Raw genomic sequence first — 21,644 nt, 5'->3', positions numbered from 1 at the left:
CCTCTCTGGACAACCTGTTCCAGTGCTCAATCACCTGCACAGTAAAGAAGTTCTTCCTCCAATTCAGATGGAACTTCCTGGGGCTTAGTTTCTGCCCATTGCCTCTTGTCCTATTGCTTGGCACCACCAAGAAGAGCCTGGATCCATCCTCTTGAAACCCTGTCTTCAGATATTTACAGACATTGATAAGGTCCCCTCTGAGTTGTCTCTTCTCAAGGCTGAACAAGCCCAGATCCCTCAGCCTTTCCTCATAAGTGAGATATCCAGTCCCTTAATCAACTTTGTTGGCCTTTACTGGACCTGCTTCAGGAGCTCCATGTCTCGCTTGTATTTAAGAGCCCAGAACTGGACACAGCACTCCAGATGCAGCCTCACAAGGGCTAAGGAGGTACCCTTTGTACAAATCACTGATGGAAAAGCTAAACAATACTTGTTTTGATCCTTTGGTACTGCTTCTGCTTTGTACCTCTTCTGACTTTATACCTCTACTGAGAATCTCTAAGTACTGTCTAAGTAAGTATAACTAAGTAATTTCTTATTCTAGAAGAAAAAGGCTGGATGTGTTTGTTCATTTGTTGTACTTAGTAGTTTGGCATAGGTTTTAATTCCTTGCAGACTTAAAAGAAAGATTTTCAGGAGCTGTCTTGAAGATGAAAAGTTTAAGTACTATTCTTTTCTCCTTTAAGTCTGACTAAAGGTATTTGTTACCTTTCTCCTCACTCTGCATGCCACACTTTGTTAGTAAAGGCATATGTGGGTGAGATTTATCTCCCAGAAGAAAGGGGAAATGACTCTCTCTCAGGGTCAATAAAAGCAAGTACCAGCCAACTGGAAGACAAGGCAGAGGAAGGCATAAAGAAGAAGAAAGCTTGCAGCTACAGCAGGAGCTGAGATGGCCAAGAAGAGCAGAAAACAGATCAGGCCTAAGAAATGAAAAGAGGACCACAGGAGACCATCATAGTCCTTGAACTGACTGAAATCAGTCCTGGAAGAAAGGATATGCCTTGAAGTACAAAGCAGGGAGAAACTGGTTTATTTTTATTGTTCTCTGTCTTACATGATTTTCTTCATTGATTGAGCTCACTGTAAGAAGGTTGACTGATCTATTTGAAAGCTCTGACCAGGTCAACATCTTCCACACAAAATTTACAGGAAGCAAGCTTGTTAATAAAATATACCTAGAAATCCTGTAAAGAACTGGCACTGTACTATTCCAGATATTGGAATTTATAAACAAAAAATCCCCGTGGACTTCCCTAAAATATGAATTCAAGTCTATCAGGAAATTACTATAATGCCAACAAATTCTGCTATTGCCCATCGATGATTGCAACTGACACACACAACTTCAATAAAAGAGTTAGAAGGAGGTTTTTTATGTATTACCAAAATAGTTAACTTCTGCATTGTGAACTGACCATTTTTACTCCACACAAATGAAGGCTGTTAGTCTTGAGTGAAGAATTTTCAGATCTTAGGGGAAGCTCTTCTACTGTTACTTTAAAAAATACACTAATGTGCTGAAATGGACGTTTTTGTGCTCATACGTGGAAAGAACTAAAGTGGCTCTCTGAGGAACTCAAGCTGTCTTTCAAAAATGTTGAAGAAACTTTTCACATACAAAGCTAAATAGAGATCTTTATGAAACTAAAGTAAGAAAATCCAGGAGGTTTTAGCTGAGATGTGAAAGACACTTTTCCCGCACTCCCTACACTTTTTTTTCAGCATTCAATTACCTGTAGAATATTTTACAAGGATATTGTTTAAAAAATGAGAGGATTATTCCCTAATTGAACAAAGTAAAGAAATGCAAAATTACTGTTCAGTCTGAAGCTAAGGCTTCCTTACCGCTCATTCCTCTTCACAATAAGCTTCAAGTCAGGTTTTGTAACACAATATAAATACACAACATCTTTGACATCCACTGATTGTACAGAACCTCTTCTTTTTGGCATCCTTTCAACACAGAAATACATTTTTTTTAATATTCATTGAGATAATTATACCACCTTTCTTTGGGTGCCTTCTTTATTTTTAGTTTCATAAGTAGTAGTGTTGACTTCTGGTTTGTTAAGTTTTGTTAAATAATGAAGTATGTTGGCACACTAAAACCCTGTTCCTAAAAAAAGATGAAGAACTGAGCAGGAAGGTTCAGAGGGAGAACTGGAAAAGTTTTTACTAAATATTTAAAAGGATACTATCTTTAGCTATCTATATATAACTTTTCAGCTTTCTTAAAAGCTTTTTTTTTTTTTTGGTAAGATTTTCCCTAGCATTAAAACAAAGATAAAAAGCAGTATAAGAGGAAAAAATTGGCACTAAAAAAGCAAAGGAGCTCCAACAGCCAAGGTATTATATACATAACATTGTGAGACTCAGATTATAATGATATAGTTTTGCAAATCTGTTTGGTTTTCACACAGTTACAGGGTTCATATTTTTTACACTGGAGGTATTGAACTTAATTTTACAAATTGTGTTTGGTTTCTCAAAGTAAGCAGTTACGATATTTCTGAGTCATAACAAAAATCAATGGGTACAAATCCTTCAGATGAGATATCATAACAGAGCTTTTAAATGCTACCACACTGAAATTACTATAATACAAAATCCAATACTTTTGACAGCAAGTGTAGGTTTCAGCAGTTTCTTTCGTTGTACTGGACAGTCTAGTGCTACAGGTTAGGTAAGAACACTGAGTGATAAGATCTGAAGACCTATGTAGGTACTGAAATCAACATCATTTGTATATATATTTCTTTCCTATTAGCTAGTGCCATAGTCTCATGTCCTTTGACTACAGTCAGTAATAAACAAACAGTTCAGTCTTAAGCAATAGAAAATAAATGCTTTCTGAAAAATTCCACACCACTCTTTATGAAAGTAAAACCCCGAGAACAGGCAAGTAACTAAAACAAGATGAGGATGAGTAACAATTCAAAAATATAATTATGAGTTATATTCAATATGCAGAGCCACTTATTTGCTTACTTACACTGCTTCAACTTGTCAGTGGAGTTAGCTAAGTCAGTATTTTAGCCAACTTTTTCTAGTCAAAAGCCCACTTCTAAGGATACAATTGCATGGCAAATTCATGTGTATGCTAAATTACATCTCCATGTAAGGTAACTCTTAGTAAAATCTTCATTTAATACTGCTAAGATAAAAGGCACAAATCCAAACCCCATTTTATTTCTAACAAGCATTAAATTTAAAAGTAATGAATTTTCTAATTAACTAATCAAGAGGATATTGAAAAAATTTGGAGCTGTATGTCAGTAGTTGCTAAAGAGAAGAAAAATCCTTCAAGAGGTTGACCCCACTTTTGTGAGGTACAGTGTGGAAATACCTGAAATCTTCTGTGATGTCAAAGGGCAATCATACCTGACTATTTCTTTTTCTAGTTCCTCTGAAATAATTACTGCTGGAAAATTTTATTCTGTACTCTATGAAAAATCCCATTATGCAGGGGAAAAAAAAGAAAGAAACAACAAGCAATAAATCAATTCTCCTTCTCATTATAACTTCTAGAGCCTGGTCAAACCAGAGCCAACATCTGTGCAAGTTTTATCATTCAGATAGCAAAAAAATAGATAATTCAGTTAAAATTTTAGTGGAGGTATGTTAATTATCTACAAGTATAATAGTATATCCTGTTGCGGATTAACTAGATGATATACATGTGCATCAGTACTTCTCATATCATTGTATACTGTAAAGGTATTGGCAAAAATTTAGGATACCTTAATTTTTTGCCTGCAGTGAAGTCACAGTGTTTATTTTAGGCTGTTCAGAAGAAATATTGGGAAAAAAAAAAGTCATGTCTTTATTTGTCTGAAGAATTAAAGGAATGATGAGTTAAGAATATTTTTTAAAGTTCTATGAATTCTTTATAGGCAGTTTGTCCTTGTTGTTTTATTTTTATTGACAATTGATTTTGTAATGACGAAACTAAATTGTACAAAGATAAAAATCCTAGGAAGCCTTAAAATAAATGAAAATATTTTTGTGGTCATTCAAATGCCACAAATGTTAAATTTTGTCTTAAGTTCTCTATAAACTATTGCTACTAACAATGACGATAACATTAGAAAACTGAAAATTTTATTTGTCAACATTCATTTCAGGATCTTTAGAGGAAAAAAAAAGAGTTTAGGTGCAGATAAAGTACATATTTCCTGCAACTTTTTTTATACAAATTAAAATACAGATTTTACTTAAGGTAGAGCAATGTCTTCATTCTTTCTTGTCTAATATAACATTTCAATTGTAGGTTTTATCCACAAACTATTTTAAAATACACATCTAATATAAGCAAACATTGTTTCTGAGTCAATTATAGTATACAGGTGCTAAAAATTTATAGTTTATTACCTGTATGAATTGGGGCAATAAAGAATAAACTACCTACTTCCTTAATTTCTTATAAAAGTATCCTATATCTAAATCAGTTTTGTTTTCAATAATATAAGGGGAGAAAATATACTAATACCTCTAAGCTTTTGACACACTTAAATTTTCAGGGCTATATAATTTTAATTGCTTGCTGCAACAATCCAGATAATCTGCTCTAAGAAAATTGTCTGAAACCTTATTTGTTGTTTTGTCATATTTTGAATTTGCTTGACACTCAGTGTAACCAGTTTAGGTTTAATTTGTATTTCTTACCATATTTTTACCTCAGCGTGGAAGGTGTAGAATCCTGCAGATGATGTGGGTGCCCACCAAATTACAAAAGTATATGCTAAGAAAGGGATTCTCCTGGCAGGCTGTGGATATACACAGACACAGGCAGATAGTGTAGGTGTTCTGCTGTTGGACTGGAACAGTCTATTTTGGTCCAATAGCAAATTTCACAAGGTTTTTAAACCTTTTTATGGAGGAAAAGATCTACACATCATGGGGTCTTCACTCTCTTTTAATCCATATGTTTTTCCCATATCCTGTTTCCTGAATTCAATTCTCTGTTCCTCATAACAAGGAAAAGACAGATAGTAGAGAAGATGGGTATTAAGATCCTTCACCCTGCTGCCATGCATATAGAAGTTCCACCTATTTGCCCTGCTTTTAGTTTCCAGTGCTATACATTTCTGATGCTATAGAAGAGCAAGAATTCTCCATACCATCAGTTACTTTTATAAACAAACCCCACTAATACTGGAATTAAAATAGTATTAATTCTAGTGAATTCCATGATACTTAATCCCATTTCTCTTTCTCCCCTCTGGTCTGGGAACATTCAACTTGATTTTTGCTGTAGCGCAATAAAGGAAATGAAGATCTGAAAGGGAGGGGGGAAGAACTGTAGGCACCTGGCTCTTTGATAATGACGCAGTGGAATACACTCTAAAAATCATCAAACTGATAAGATGGGAGTGTAGTATGATATTCATCTGTGTCTTCTCACCTTTTTTAAGGTACTTGGGGCAAAAAAAGAAGAGAGAAAAGGAGGGGAAAGCAAGGAGAAAAAAGGCTTCTGTCAGAAACGTAAAAGATTTTGTGTTGTAAAGCACTACGGAGAGAAAAGATGGAATATACAAAAAAGGAAGAAAAGGAATAGCAAAATAGAGAATGGATAGAGGAAGGGAGAGTAAACACGTTTAACTATATATAAGTGATATTTTTGGTAGTGCTATTTTCCATTGTTTTGGCAGATATCCTACCATTGCTGATTTTAGGAGAAAGAACTGGGCAAACTGTTTTATGAACTCATGTCATTATCTTCGCTGTCTACTGTGAACTCTGTAGTTAAATACATTGGCTAAATGACCACCTATACTGTTATTACTCATAACAGAAAGAAAATGGATTATTTTGTCCTCTTGAGAATTTTTTTAACTTCTTTTTCATCCCATGAATAATTCTATGGACAAATCAGGCACAAAATCCTGTTACATAAAAGTGTGAATTTCAAAGACATTCAGGAAAGCAATTTTGTGTTTGCAATGTTTTATACTAGTATAGAAATCTCCTGTCAGTAATGCGGTTGTACCTCCACTCTCCTGTTTTCTCCTACTTGTTTTCTCAAAATATATATTAGAACTTGAAAGGCAATATACTGTATCCTCACATTTTCTGGCACCAGTCCTGACAGATCTGTGAGATTTTGTACAGATATAAAACATAATTATATTTCACAAGCATCCCTCTCTGCCTTTTTATGCTTTTTCCCTTTCATTTGTTTTAGTCTCTCAACTGTATTATTAGTTTTATTTATCTGAGCTCTTATATTACTGCGATAGTATCATTTTTGTCTTTCCATTTATTTCCAGTCTCTAATGCAAATACAGTTGAAGGGGGGAAAGTACTCTTGCACTGATTCTGCTGTGATGCAGTTTAGTAGCATGATCCTCTGACATCAGCAGTATTGTTATTCTAATCGGTTTCATACAGCTTGCTGAACCTCAGTGTTCTGTAACATCTAGGCAACACCTTGTTAGAGAACAGGTTGTCCACAGACTTTTTTTTTTCCTCCCAAATGAATCATAGAAATTAGAGATAGAAAAGATCAAATCAGAAGTGGTAATATAATTCCCTTCTGTAAAAGTGGATAAGTTATTCAGGCAAATCTATTTGATCTCTGAAATATTGTCATTATGGGAGAAGAGGCTGATGTTCAAAGGGGATAGATGTCCTGACCTTGAAAACACACCTGCCCAGTGAACTGTAGAAAGATCAGTCCAGGAAGATACCAGAGCCAAAAACAGGGTCACAGAACGAGATATCCACCAGTACGTCTGCCTGCCCTGGTTTCTAACTTTCACCTGCAAGACAGCAGGGTTTGTTGATTCACTTCAATGTCATTATAAGCCTTCATGATATTTTATGTTGTGTCTTAGTTCACTCTTGGCTGGCTGACAAGAGTCACTTTCATCTTTTATTTCTATGTTTTTAAACTATAAAACTGTTTGACAGTGCCAGTTTAATACAATCTTGCTTCCAAGGTAAGTATGTATTAGCTAGATATTACTGTGATAAAATTTTAGACATTTCTGTTAAAGAACAGAAGTTTTGTTCAGTTTACTGCTGATTCTAAAGCAAAATATCTTGGACATGAACCTACTATGTAGAATCTCCTAGCAAAATATTTCCTGCCACTGCATAACGTAACAGAAAGATGAGTGTATCCTGAGATGCACTGTAGCTCTGAGATCTATTTAAAGTACTTTTTAAAATGACATTTTTTTAGAAGTCATTAAAAAAGACCCAGACCTTGACACCCTCTAGATTTTTTAAGTTCAGGTTCACAAAAGATCTTCAGTCAACTCCAGTCTGCTCCTACGTTAGGTGCCTAAGTGGGCAATGGTACACCAGGCCTTTTCACCTCTACAAGCCTCAGGTGCTTTGTATTTAATGTCACATAAATTCATCCAGCAGATAGCACTATCCTTATTGGCATACCGAGGAACGCCTCAGTCTTGCCAGTATTGAGATATTCAATATCCCATGCACCCATTAAATCCACTGCCTAGTACAAACTAAGTACTCCTATCAAGTGAGAGGTCCAATATAAGAGACATTTTCAAAGCAGCCTTGGCATGTCATACAAAACTGCCACAGGCAAGGTACATCCCCAAGTCTGTAGCACTCATCCAGGGTATGGATTCAATTCCCTTCTCTGCCTGACAGTAAACTTGCATCACTTTCCTCTCATGACTGAACCACCAAGAATAGCACCGACAACTATTTTTAGACTGTAAGGAGAGCAATAGCTGTTTCACTCACATGTGTCATGGGACTGCAGGAAAAAATGGTGGGTGATAAAGTCACAACATACAGAAAACTGTATGTTGTTTGGCATACCTGCAAAACTACTTCATCACATCTGCATACGGTTTGGTTACAGTCAACTCAGACCTGATACCCAACCATTCCTTTATCCTGAATACTATATAATTTGTCGCTGCCATTTTCTGCCAATTACTCATTCATGCATCTGATTTTCTTGGCCAGAAGGTGGCATAGGCATTTCAAGTTTAATTGTTGCTGCAGCTTCACTGTAAGACTCTGTGTGATAATTATTCTAAATACAGTATAATATTTTGTTTTCTGAGTGCATCAGTAATCTTTCATTTGTGCCGTGCTGATTATGTAAAATTTTCTTCAACTTTCAGCACAGTGAAATAAAGTGTTACAATATGGATTATTCTGATATTATGCCCTTTAACAAATCTATTCTTCAATATCTCTCAAATATACTGTTATGCAGTTCTCCAGCTGTCCAGCCTTATAAGATCCATCTCCCTGAATTTCTATTAACTGCAATTAAAAGTTGAGGTTACTTAGGTTCATTTCAGTATCTTAACTTGTCTATGACATTAAGAATTTCTACCTTAGTAAGATTGTAAATGAGTTTAAACCACAAATATTTAATACTCTCCTCAGTGCTAACAAGTTGTCTGCCTGACATCATTAAAGCTGTAGGCAGTTGGCATATCTGTAATTACACTGCTGGTTTCATTAGTGACCAAACGAGGTGATAGAAGGTCTGAAAAATCCTTCTATAATATGACAGAAGTGTACACTTGAATGAGGTTTTATGAAAACAACAAAGTAATACAAGGTCTTTTATCAGCTTAAAAGGAAAGAGAGAGGTTTTCCTACATATGCTTAAAGCTAAAAGGTTGAATGTGGGCTTTAATCCCTTCCCATTTCTTTGCATCACCGTCTGCAACATAAGGTTAAACTTGCTAATGAGAAGCAAAACCCACAGGCCCATCACGCTATTCAAATTTAATGCACACGTGGACTTCTTGATTCAGGACAGGTTTATAAATAGTGCCTTTAGTTTAAAAATAGACTTTTTCAGATCTAGGGGAGTTGATATTATTATCTGTAAAGTGAATGAAGCTCCCAGGAGTAACTGGAGCTTATGTAATATTTATTCCCATATTTTTGCTCAGCTGTTTTGTGCCATTTTGATGCTGAGCTGCAAGGACTGTTAGCTTCTTAGACATTTCAAATCTTTCTCCAGTGAAGCTGGGACTGTCTGCACACTTATTTGTCTAAGTAACCTTACTTGACTTTGGAATTTTACCTAAGAAACAGTGGGCGATGACCCCACTTACAGGTGTTTTAATTTAACAGTTTTTGTTGAACATGATCTCTGTGGAATCCCAAACTGTGCTGCCGGGTACAGCAACTTTCCAATATTAATTTAATGCTAGAAAAATTATGGAGTGGTCTTCTTTTCCTTGAAACATCATAACTGGTTAATGTCCCAGGGAGAAGGAACACTGAGTAGTGTTAAACTCTGTCTCTGGATATATGAACAAGGAGATTTTATTGAATATGTATTAGATACTCACGAAAACAGCCTTCACTCCTTGATTTTGTAGTTGTTTATGATGTTTTACAAGTGAAATATTGGTGCTAATGGAACAACATTCAGGACAAAAATGTTCGTGGTGTATGAAGCAAATCTAGCTTTAATATTTGTAATTAAGATACTATTTTATGCATGGAAACAATAATGAGACAAACAGAGGCCCAACAAAATGCCTTTCTAAGGAAGAAGTTCTTAGTGGGAAAATAAAATATATTGTATTGAATATTATGCTTAGGCTTCTCATTTTGCTGTCTTCATTTACTAGCCCATTGCCTTATTTCATGTGATGTCTTATATTCTAGAATCAAAGACTCATTTCACTCCTACCATTCAGTTGTGAAGGGAAGGTACTGGTTTACTAAACCAGGTGTTTTGCCAGCTATGCTGCCAGTTTTGCTGTATGGAAGTGTGTCAGTATGATGCTGTACTCAGTTATAACTGTGAGGTACCGCATTTAAAGTTTCTAATGCTACAGGCTGTCAGTGGTGAGCATTTAATCATAGTCTTGTTTTCAGCTAGCAGCATAAACTCTCAGATTAACATTCTGAGCAAGGGCTGGATTAGTGAGAAAGATTTCATAATGCCAATAAAATCTGTAAGCTATCCTTGAAGCAAATCAATAGAAGTATTAGAGTGATCAGAAACCAGTGCTTTAAAATGTAAATGAACATTTTTGTGCCATTAAATATATAAAAAATGTGGATATAACAACCTTGGCAAGTATGATATTTAAATACAGCACAATGTCTAGAAAACATGATCTAAATTTATAAGGAAGTATCCTGTAATTAAGGCTTGTTATGAAGCAATTGAAAGTGACTGTTAGCATATCTGGAAATATCTTATAAATGATGAAAAGAGAGTAGGTAATAATGACACAGACCTGGTAGTTAGAAATTAAGTTTGATCTTGTAATTGGTCCAACACTGCTACTTTTTACATTATCCTCTTTACTTAAAGATATACTACACAAGTAAACATTACATGTCTTAGTCAATGGCCACTCAAACAAAATCCTTGTATGTGACTTCAATGACTGCTACGTGTACTGTTTAGTCTTACCTAAAAGCCAAAGCAACTTCAGTTAGCATAAAGACTGTAAACCCATCTTATCTAAAATTGCTGCCACCTGAAGCACTACTGCATAAACAGGAAACGTGATGGTATGTTCTTCAAAATGTAGCAAAATGATAAAAACATGATGGTTCATGGAAAGCATTTGTTGTAAGAAGGCGATGCATTATTTATACAGGAAAGAATTTGAAATGGGTGAACAGAAGTAGTGACATAGCAACCAATATTAAAAGGTATGGAAATATCTGTGGGAAAAAAAGAGGAGAAATAGTAGCCTTACCAATATTTCCAGCAATATGAGTTCTTCTCTAAAATTCACTCAGATTTCCTGAGTACAAAAAAATTCTAACTGGAATCTCTAGTGCTTTAAAACATTGCTATTTTATTCCATTGATAAGCTGTTTCCCTTTTTACAATATTTTTTTTCCCCAGGCTGAAAGTTTTAGAAGAATTAAAGTACTTCACAGTCTCAACACTTGAGGAAAGAATTCCATAACCACATCTCCCTCAGTTTTCCTAAAATTGCCAAAAGAATTAGTCATTTTTGATCTGCTGGCAAACTGTTCAGCCCTCCAGTTTAAGCCTATGGGAGTCACTCAGTACCACCTAGACTATTTTTCCATTACTATTCTGCGCTTATTTAAGTTACGAGAAATTTCTGGAAACTCTCTAATTCCCATTAAGGGTACACTTAGCACTAAATCTAGGGAAAACAACCCACATATTAATTTGTATGTTCTGCAAATACAAGTTGCTACTGATACTACTACATCGTGTAGTTCTTATTTGAGGCTCTTATATTTATTCTGACATCTTGACAATTCCATAAGCACTTTTTCTTATAATCTGTCAGGGTCACAGTTTTTACACTCAGTTTATGTTGTATTGTGCTCTTGGAAAAGTCAAATTATCTGGGAAAACACTTTTTGTTTTCTGTTGCTTTAGTGCAACTTTATATTCAGCAAGTAGGTCTGATGTTGCTATGTGTTTGCTGAGCAGAAGGGCATCTTTTTCAGTAAAATATTTAATGGAACATTGCTTTAGATAGCATCTAAAAGCATGACTTTCTAAACCTGGTTACCGGTAGATTATCTTTCTTCCCACATACATCCATAGCACAACATTTGCTTAAATTTATTAAAGCTTATTCGGCCTATGTTGAAGTCAAGAAATTCAACCTCTGCCTTCTCGGTTCAGCTGACTAGCATTACTGCATAATAATATATTCTTTAGTTACACAAATCACATTTTTTCACAGTAATGTGATCTCTCTAAAGAGAATGAATACTTTTTCTTCAAGGAAGAGTTATTCAAGATTTTCATTATGTAGCCTTTTAAAAGGTTTTAATATTGAGCTTCAGGCTTCATTTATAGCATTCTGTACAAAATCTGAAGATGAAAATTAATTTTTTCCTATATATATATTTTTGTGGTACTCACCTCTATATGTTAGAGAGTCTCTTGACTCTGTAGAACTTGAAGTCAGTAACAATAAGGTTGAGTACCTGTGGATCAGAATGAAGGGGAAGGCCAACAAGACTGACATCCTGGTAGGAGTCTGTTACAGGCCACCCAACCAGGATGAAGGGAGTGATGAATTATTCTACAAGCAGCTGGCAGATGTCTCAAGATTGCCAGCTATTTTTCGTGTGGGCAACTTTAACCTGCCAGATGTCTGCTGGAAACTCAACGCAGCAGAGAAGAGGCAGTCTAGGAGATTCCTAGAGTGTATGGAGGATAATTTCCTGCTCCAGCTGGTAAATGAGCCTGCCAGGGATGGGGACCCACTAGACTTGCTATTCACAGAGAGGGGCTGGTGGGAGATGTGGTGGTTGGAGGCCATCTGGGGCAGTGACCATGAAATAGTAGAGTTTTCAATACTCAGGGATGCAAAGAGGGCCGTCAATAAAACTTCTACCCTGGACTTCCACAGAGCAGATTTCAGCCTACTCAGAAGACTGGTTCAGAGTGTACCCTGGGAAATAATCCTTGAAAGCAAAAGGGTCTGGGAGGGATGGACATGCTTCAAGAAGGAAGTCTTGAAAGCGAAGGAGGAGGCTGTCCCAGTCTGCCGAAAGGCAAGCCGGTGGGGAAGACGACCAGCCTGGCTGAACAGGGAGATTTTAAAGGAAATTAGGGGAAAAAAAGAGAGCTTACTGACTATGGAAAAAAGGGGTGGCTACTCATGCAGAGTTTAGGAATATAGTTAGGTCATGTAAAAAGAAAATTAGAGAGACAGAGGCACAATTTGAACTCCATCTAGCCACTTCTGTTAGGGATAACCAGAAATGCTTCTACAAATACATCAATAGAAAAGTAGGAGCAAGGAAAACCTCCATTTCTTGTTGGACATGGCGGGGGACATAGTCACCAAAGATGAGGAAAAGGCTGAGATACTTAACACCTTCTTTGCCTCAGTTTTCATCAGTAAGACAGGTTGTCCTCAAGACAACTGGCTTCCAGAACTGATAGACAGAGACAGGAAGCTGAATATCCCCCCTGTAATCCAGGAGGAAACAGTGATCTGCTGAGCCACGTGGATCCTCACAAGCCTATGGGACCAGATGGGGTCCATCCTAGGGTGATGAGGGATCTGGCGGAAGAGCTTACCAAGCACCACTCCATCCTCTGCCAATAGTCCTGGCTCACTGGGGAGGTCCCAGATGACTGGAAGTTGGTGAATGTCACGCTGATCCACAAAAAGAGCTGCAAGGAGGACCCGGGAAACTACAGGCCTGTCAGCCTGACCTCAGTGCCTGGCAAGGTTATGGAGCAGATCACATAAGTGATCTATGTGCAATCACACAGCACCTACAGGATGGACAAGGGATCAGACCCAGCCAGCATGGGTTTAGGAGGGGCAGGTCCTGTCTGACCAACCTGATCTCCTTTTATGATCAGGTGACCCGCCTGGTGGATGAGGGGAAGGCTATGGATATTGTCTATCTGGACTTCAGCAAAGCCTTTGACACCATCTCCCACAGCATTCTCCTGAAAAAGCTGGCAGCCCACGGCTTGGACAGGGGCATTCTGTGCTGGGTTAGGAACTGGCTGGAGGGCCGGGCCCAGAGAGTGGTGTTGAATGGTGCTGCATCCAGTTGGCGGCTGGTCACTAGTGGTGTCCCCCAAGGATCAGTGTTGGGTCCAGTTCTGTTTAATATCTTTATTGATGATCTGGATGAGGGGATTGAGTGCACAATTAGCAAATTTGCATATGACACCAAGTTGGGGGGAAGTGTTGATCTGCTAGAAGGCAGGAGGGCTCTGCAGAGGGACCTGGACAGGTTGGAGAGATGGTCTGATTCCAACGGGATAAGGTTCAACAAGGCCAAGTGCCGCGTCCTGCACTTTGGTCACAACAACCCCCTGCAGCGCTACAGGTTGGGCACAGAGTGGCTGGAGAGGGGCCAGACAGAAAGGGACCTGGGAGTTTGGATTGCCAGGAAGCTGAACATGAGCCAGCAGTGTGCCCAGGTGGCCAAGAGGGCCAATGGCATCCTGGCCTGTGTCAGAAACAGTGTGGCCAACAAGTGATTCTTCCCTTGTACTCAGTGCTGGTGAGGCCACACCTGGAGTTCGGTGTCCAGCTCTGGGCCCCTCAGTTCGGGAAGGATGTTGAGATGCTGGAGCAGGTCCAGAGAAGAGCAACTAGGCTGGTGAAGGGACTTGAGCACAAGTCCTATGAGGAGAGGCTGAGGGAGCTGGGGTTGTTCAGCCTGGAGAAGAGGAGGATCAGGGGAGACCTCATCACTCTCTACAACTCCCTGAAAGGAGGTTGTAGCCAGGTGGGTATTGGTCTCTTCTCCCAGGCAACCAGCAGTAGGATAAGAAGGAATGGTCTCAAGCTGTGCCAGGGGAGGTTTAGGTTGGATATTAGGAATAAATTCTTTACAGAGAGAGTAATGAGGCATTGGAATGGGCTGCCCGGGGAGGTGGTGAATTCACCATCCCTGGAGGTTTTCAGGATGAGACTGGATGTGGCACTTAGTGCAACGGTCTAGTAACTATTGGCGGTGTTGCATCAAGGGTTGGACTTGATGATCTCGGAGGTCTTTTCCAACCCAGCTGATTCTATGATTCTACAATACCAAGTAGTCTCTAAACATAAGGGTTTAATTTCACAATATGCCATTAAAATATAGAAATTGAATAAATTAACAATATTTTCCACTGATTTTGGGTACCTAAAGCTAGGATCATATTTTTAAATAGCATATTATATAACATATGAAAGCTCAACATCATTTCAGATCCAACCTCAGAGTCTGAAACAATGAACCTCAAAACAAACAAAAAACATACAACGAAAATGTATCTGAACTCAAGTTGAAGATAAAAGTCCACTCTGCAAGCAGGTATCTGGTTTCCAAGCAGTTTCCAGGCCCATGCTTTGTTCGTTCAGCTGACATGCTAACCATGAACTGGCAGCTTGGGACTTGGTTTCTAAACTTGTGATATTTTTTTTTTTTTTTAAAAGACAGACTCCCAAGATATCCTGCTAGCCTCCAATTTTTATATGACGCAGCTTGTGTTTCCAAGACTTTCAGTTTGTCACTCTACAGCAGCCAACTGAGAAAACCTGGAACAACTATGGTTCATGAGTTTATAGAACCTTGAGATTTGGCTGATTCAAAGACAGAGTGTCTACTCTTCCTGGACTCAGTTTCCAAAGTTAAACTATTCAGAGAAAAGTATACCATGTATTGCCTTTCAACGAAGGGAAAAAATCTCCTACTTTTAGCTCTTTCCTTATCATTTGGCTCCAGTGGATAAAAAATGAGAATATTAACAATATTAATAGTGAGCACCAGCAGAAGTTTCAGTGGATGTCAGAGAAGGAAGCTTGGGATGGGCAGTCTCCAGCTAAGCAGAAATTTAACAGCATATATATATATATATATGTATATATATAAAATTCTTTCAAGCAAAACCACAACTCTTGATGTGAGGAGAGCAGACTTCAGGCTGCTCAGAGAATTAGTAAGTAAGGTCCCCTGGTAAAGTGTTTTTGCAGATGCTGGGGTCCATCAGTGATGGTAACTTTTCAAACATCACCTCCTAAGGGCACAGGAATCGTCAGTTCCGAAATGCTGGAAGTGAAGCAGGCAAGGCAGAAGGCTGGCTTGGCTGAACAGGGATCTTCTCTTGGAAATATGGCAAAAACGGAAGGTGCATGCCCAGTGGAAACAAGGTCAAGTGACATGGGAAGAATTCAGAGATTCTGCTTTCTGCTGTAGGGAGAAAATTTGTGCTGCCAAAGCCCAGCTAGAGTTGAAGCTGCCAGAACTGTGGGGAACAATAAAAAGAGGTTTTTCAAGTACATTAATGGCAATAGGCAGTGTAGAAATATCATCAGCCTGTTACAGGATGGAGATGATCACCTCACAAACAGGGACAGAGGCAAGACAGGGGTGTTTAATGCATTCTTTGCCTCTGTCTTCAACTTGGATGATGGACCAAGGGGGTCTCAGTGCCCTGAGCTCCAGGACCATGACTGTGAGAATGATCAACTCCCAGTCAACCTTGAAATTGTGCAGGATCTGCTGCTCCAGCTGCATCCCTACAAATCTGTGGGGCCTGATGGGATTCATCCCAGAATCCTCAAAGAGCTGACTGATGTCATCACACAACCTCTCTTGGTGGTTTTAGAGTGGTCTTGGGAATCCAGCTGACTGGAAGCTGGTGAACATTGTCCCAGTTTTCAAGAAGGACAGGATGGAGGACCCCAGAATCTACATACTCATCAGTCTCACTTCAGTGCCTTATAAAGTTATGGAGAAGATTATTGTGGGAGGTGTTGAAAAACATCTGAAAGACAACGCAGTCATTGATCACAGCCAGCACAACTTCATGAGAGGAGAGTCCTGCTTATCCAACCTGATTTTCTTTTATGACAAGGTAACCCACCTAGTTGTTCAAGGGAAACCAGTTGATGTAATCCTTTTGGATTTCAGGAAAACTTTCAATACTGTCCCTCACAGGATCCTTCTGGATAAAATGTCCAGAATGGACAATGGATAAACACATAATGCAGTGGGTGAACAATTGGCTCATGGGTGGAGCACAGAGGGTAACAGTGAATGGGGCAACATCAGACTGGTGACCTGTCCCTAGTGGGGTTCCACAGGGCTCTATCTTGGGCCCTGTGCTCTTCCACATCTTCATAAATCATTTGGATGCAGAACTGGAAGGGATACTAAGCAAGTTTGTAGATTATACAAAACTGGGAGAAGCTGCTGACTCCTTGGAAGGCAGGAAGACCCTGCAGAGAGACCTTGACAAATCAGAGGACTGGGCAATCACCAACCATATGAAGTTCAAAAAGGAGAAGTGCTGGATTCTGCCCCTGAGATGGGGCAACCCTGGATATATATACGGACTGGGGAATGAGATGCTGGAAAGCAGTGCCATGGAAAGGGACCTGGGAATCCTCTTTGACAGCAAGTTGAATGTGAGTCAGCAGTGCCTTGGTAGCCAGGAGGGCCAACCGTGTCCTGGGGGGCATCAGGCAAAGCATCGCCAGCCAGTCGAGGGAGGGGATTGTCCCTCTCTGCTCTGCACTGGTGCGGCCTCACCTTGAATATTGTGTGCAGTTTTGGGCGCCACAATATAGGAAAGATATTAAGCTCTTAGAGAGTGTCCAAAGATGGTGAAGGGCCTTGAGGGGAAGCTGTGTGAGGATTGGCTGAGGTCACTTGATCTGTTCAGCTTGGAGAACAGGAGACTGAGGAGAGATCTCATTGCAGTCTACAACTTCCTTGTGAGGGGAAGAGGAGGGGCAGGCACTGATCTCTTCTTTATGATGACCGGTGACTGGACCCAAGGCAATGGCCTGAAGTTGTGTCCGGGGAGATTTCGGTTGGATATTAGAAAAAGATTCTTCACCCAGAGGGTAGTTGGGCACTGGAACAGGCTCTGCAGGGAAGTGGTCACAGCACCAAACCTGGCAGAGTTGAAGAGGTGTCTGGATGATACTCTCAGGCACATGGTGTGACTCACGGGGATGGTCCTATGCAGGGATAAGACTTGGACTCGATGATCCTAATGAATCCCTTCCAACTCAGCATATTCTGTGATTTAAATAAGTATTGTGATTTTATATGTCACCGTTTTATCAATTTTGCAATATTCTTGTTAGTGGGAAAAAAACCACTAACAGCAAATTTTCATTTACTTTCCAATCCTTGGTTCATAAGAAAAACCAGAGCTCTAAGTTCCATGTAGTGTTTTATCCTTGTATCACTTGCCACTACATCAAGGGTAAATTCTGAAAGCAATGTTTTTTTCCCCATATCATCTTCTGCTGAAAGGAACTCTGATGTTTTTCTGAAATGATTTGGAATTCTGTCAAAGGCTTCAGGATAAGCATATTGCAGTCTGGCATTGAATTCCCAGACAAAGAAGAAACAACTATAGACGCTATCATGAGAAAGTTGTTTATAAATCCAGAAACAAAATTGATCACAGTTAGTGTAGCAGTCTTTAAATTAAGGACATTTGTATAAATATCAAATGTGGTACTTTTGCACGTATCAAAATTTAAACAGGACAGTGTAAGTAGCATCCTGAGACAGATATTTTCTGGTTTTCTCTGTCAGCGTTTGCAGACGTAATATTTCTAGCTGGCCATTTCAAGGCTAAGATTAGTGAGAGAAGATGCATTTTAAGTTGTTTGAGATAGAATGCCCTATTGTTCCATAGATACTTTTATCTTTTCTTATAAACTCTTTTTATTTTTTTGTGTTTTGTCTGCCCAAGAGCAAAACAGTTCACCAACCCCACTTTGGACTAATAATGAAATCTACATCATCTAAAGCTAACAATGTATTTTATTACAGGTTGCAACGGAAGCTCATATTTCATCTTCCTTGAATAATCTCGGAATTGCAAAACAGAATCTCAAACACACAAATGCCTATTTAGAATATGCATTTATATACCTACATACATGCATGTGTATACACACATTTATAACTTTCTGTAGAAATGGACATGAACAACTAGACCAATACATGTAATAGTTACTTTTAAAAATGAATAAAAGTGACTTCAATGTATCTCGTGAGCTTCTTCTTAGAAACTAGAATGGTTGGGAGGTATTCAGTTTAAGCAACTAAAAAAAGAAAATATAATCTATATTCAAAAGATTAATTCAAAACCTGGTGGATTCCATTGTTTTTGAAGGAGAGAGGAGTTCTATCATCTCTCTTTGTTAAAAAATGAACCAAGAGAATATTTCATTGCTTAATTTTTCTGTTTGGAGACAGAGAAGAGCGGGACATCAGTAGTATCTAGGAACTGTCTAGGTCACTGCCCAGCATCACTTTTTTACTGAAGAGCATGTCTCTGAGTTTAGAAAAGACAACTAAGTCTGTGTTCAGCTAGACTCTTAGAAGTTAAGTTTAGAGAAGTCCTAGCCAGCAGATTCAAAGACAGTTGCTATAAAAGTCACGTAAAAGTCGTGGAAGCTTGAAATATAAATGGGGGAAAAGAGATTTTCATTTCAGGACTGGAAAAGTTAAGGGGTAATGTACTGAAAGGGAATTAAATTAAATAAGGAAGGTAAATGTGAGTTTTGAAATTTATTAGTAATATTATTTCTGCTGATTTTTCAAGAGATACTATTTAAAACCAAGGCAAGGCTTAAAGTTATGGATATCTTAATTTGATATTAGTTCTAAGTCTGTGTGTTTGGAAGAATCCAAATAAATGACATGATAAATATACTAGGTCATGGTAATTAAGCTTAAAGACAGTTTTCTTTTAAAAGGTGCATCTTTAATTTAAGATACCTTTTTAGACTCAAAATGAGTGTCTTATTTCTGATATAATGAATTTTGATCTAGAAAGTAGAAACTAATTACATTTAAAGTGTTCCGCTTAAGGCTTCTCATAAATATAATGAGAGTAGAAATGACAGAAAAAGACCAAAAGAAAAACTAATACTTGCCTTTTTATATTTATTTTACAGGAAATGTGTTTGTTGTAAGCCTGGCAGTTGCAGACTTGATTGTAGCTATCTACCCATATCCACTGGTCCTCACATCTGTGTTTCACAACGGATGGAAACTGGGATACCTACACTGCCAGATTAGTGGCTTCTTGATGGGCCTAAGTGTCATTGGATCAATCTTCAATATTACAGGCATCGCTATCAATCGGTACTGCTATATCTGCCACAGTCTCAAATATGACAAGCTATACAGCAACAAGAATTCATTGTGCTATGTTGTTCTTATATGGGTCCTGACATTTGTTGCTATTGTGCCCAACCTGTTTGTGGGATCGCTACAGTATGACCCCAGGATTTACTCGTGTACATTTGCACAATCTGTGAGCTCAGCATATACAATAGCAATTGTGTTTTTCCATTTCCTGCTTCCCATAGCCGTAGTTACTTTCTGTTACTTGAGAATATGGATCCTCGTTATTCAGGTAAGGCGAAGGGTTAAACCAGATAACAACCCTAGGCTGAAGCCACACGACTTCAGAAACTTTGTAACCATGTTTGTAGTATTTGTACTGTTTGCAGTCTGCTGGGCCCCTTTGAACTTTATAGGCCTTGCTGTGGCTGTCAACCCAAAAACTGTAATCCCTAGGATTCCAGAGTGGTTGTTTGTATCTAGTTATTATATGGCATATTTCAACAGCTGCCTTAATGCTATAGTATATGGACTCCTGAATCAGAACTTCAGAAGAGAATACAAGAGAATTATTGTCACTTTTTGTACAGCAAATGTTTTTTTCCAGGATAGTTCTAATGATGCAGGAGACAGAATGAGAAGTAAACCTTCTCCATTGATTACAAACAACAATCAAGTAAAGGTGGACTCTGTCTGAAAATGGGAATCTTACTGTCATTCAACAGCATCCAAATAAAGTCTCTGTTTTATTAGTTCTACTGTTAGATATTATAGTGAAATATATCTTCTACACTGAGAGCACTTTGATCAAATTCCTTTCATAGTATTTGGGAGCTTGATATAGAGCCATGGTATACAGGTCCTATTATACAATGGTATATCTCTTGTATAATGACATAATGATATCCTTGACTGAATAACAAGTTATACATGGATACTTGTTTTTTTCCCTTAAATGAAGACAAACACCTAGAAAGAGATTGAAACAGAAGTATCCACACTGCCTAGTGCAGTAAAACAAATCATAAAAGTTTCCTGCCGTTTCCACCTGCTTTTTCTGGCCAGGTTGTGGTCTTGATTCTAAAACCTCTGGAAACTTCTTTTAAAAGAAGGAATCAGGCCTTTATGAAATATATTACGAGATGTGAAGTGAAAAATCAAGGTAATTGAAAATTCATCAGGATTTTTGATAAGTACCTCTATCTATATTGCTTTGCTACTAACATGGACACAGTTATAATTTTCTTTGGATATTAAACCTCAGCAACCCTCCTAAGAATGACATTCTCAATTGACTTCTCAATTTTAAAATAGCTTTTAAGGGGAGAAACATGCCTGACTGATTATCTTCAAAGCTCCAAGGGCAGGAGGATAAACAGCAAGGAAAGAAAAGAGCTGTGATTCATCAGGTCAAGCCATTCCAGCATGAAAAAAATGTGTAGGAGGGTTGGAAAGAGAAATTTAAATTACCATTATTTCTGAAGAGATGGTAGCTCATGAAATGGGGAAGTGCCCCAGAGGAGCTTCTGAGGAAACACCTTCTAGAAACATAGGTGAGGAAGATTGTTATATCTCACCTGTGTAAAGGATAGAAGTTCTAAACCTCTGTGAGAAGAAGATAAATGCATTTAATACGAGTGGCAAGTTTTGTCTAGTCAGTGGAATCTTAACCCCATGCAACCCTGGGAAATAAGATACAGAATGAGCATTTAATATCTTTTGGAAATTGTTCTCCTGAGAATAGCCTGAGACTAGAGATTATTTTGTAGTCTGACACAGATGAGATTTTCAAATTAATAATTAGGTGTTTAACACAATTATGAACATAGTAGAATAACCTAGAACAATTAGATACCTTTAAATAATAGGACAGAGAAGATACTACTTATGACAGTGGCACAAAGAGGAACTTGTGACTCTCAGGACAGGATGTGTTATGTGGACTTTCCACAGATAGCAGGCACCTCTTCAGTGAGGGGAAGTACACTGTGAAGTGAGGAAGAATAGTTAGGCTGTCTCCTGCAACAAAGAATGTCTGTTTATAATGAAGTCCTCTGGCGGAGAAAAGCAATTCACAATAGGATTCACCTTCAAATTGA

The 21,644-nt window shown here is 38.3% G+C and overlaps 1 protein-coding gene across 1 annotated transcript in view; it reads left to right on the top strand.

Moving 5' to 3' along the window:
- Window positions 1-20,250, top strand: part of MTNR1A (melatonin receptor 1A) — a 58,993-nt gene extending 38,743 nt beyond the window's left edge. The window contains exon 2 of the mRNA XM_017836501.1: window positions 19,374-20,250. Within this exon, the coding sequence (XP_017691990.1) occupies window positions 19,374-20,242 (869 nt within the window). The 3' untranslated portion in view covers window positions 20,243-20,250. The remainder of the gene's footprint in view (window positions 1-19,373) is intronic.
- The last annotated feature ends 1,394 nt before the right edge of the window (window positions 20,251-21,644 follow it).

The sequence above is a fragment of the Lepidothrix coronata genome, unplaced genomic scaffold (assembly GCF_001604755.1).
Source record: "Lepidothrix coronata isolate B3197 unplaced genomic scaffold, Lepidothrix_coronata-1.0 Scaffold0, whole genome shotgun sequence".
Taxonomy (NCBI): Eukaryota; Metazoa; Chordata; class Aves; order Passeriformes; family Pipridae; genus Lepidothrix; species Lepidothrix coronata.
Note: the sequence above shows the minus strand (reverse complement) of the source record. Positions and strands in the feature narration are given on the sequence as shown.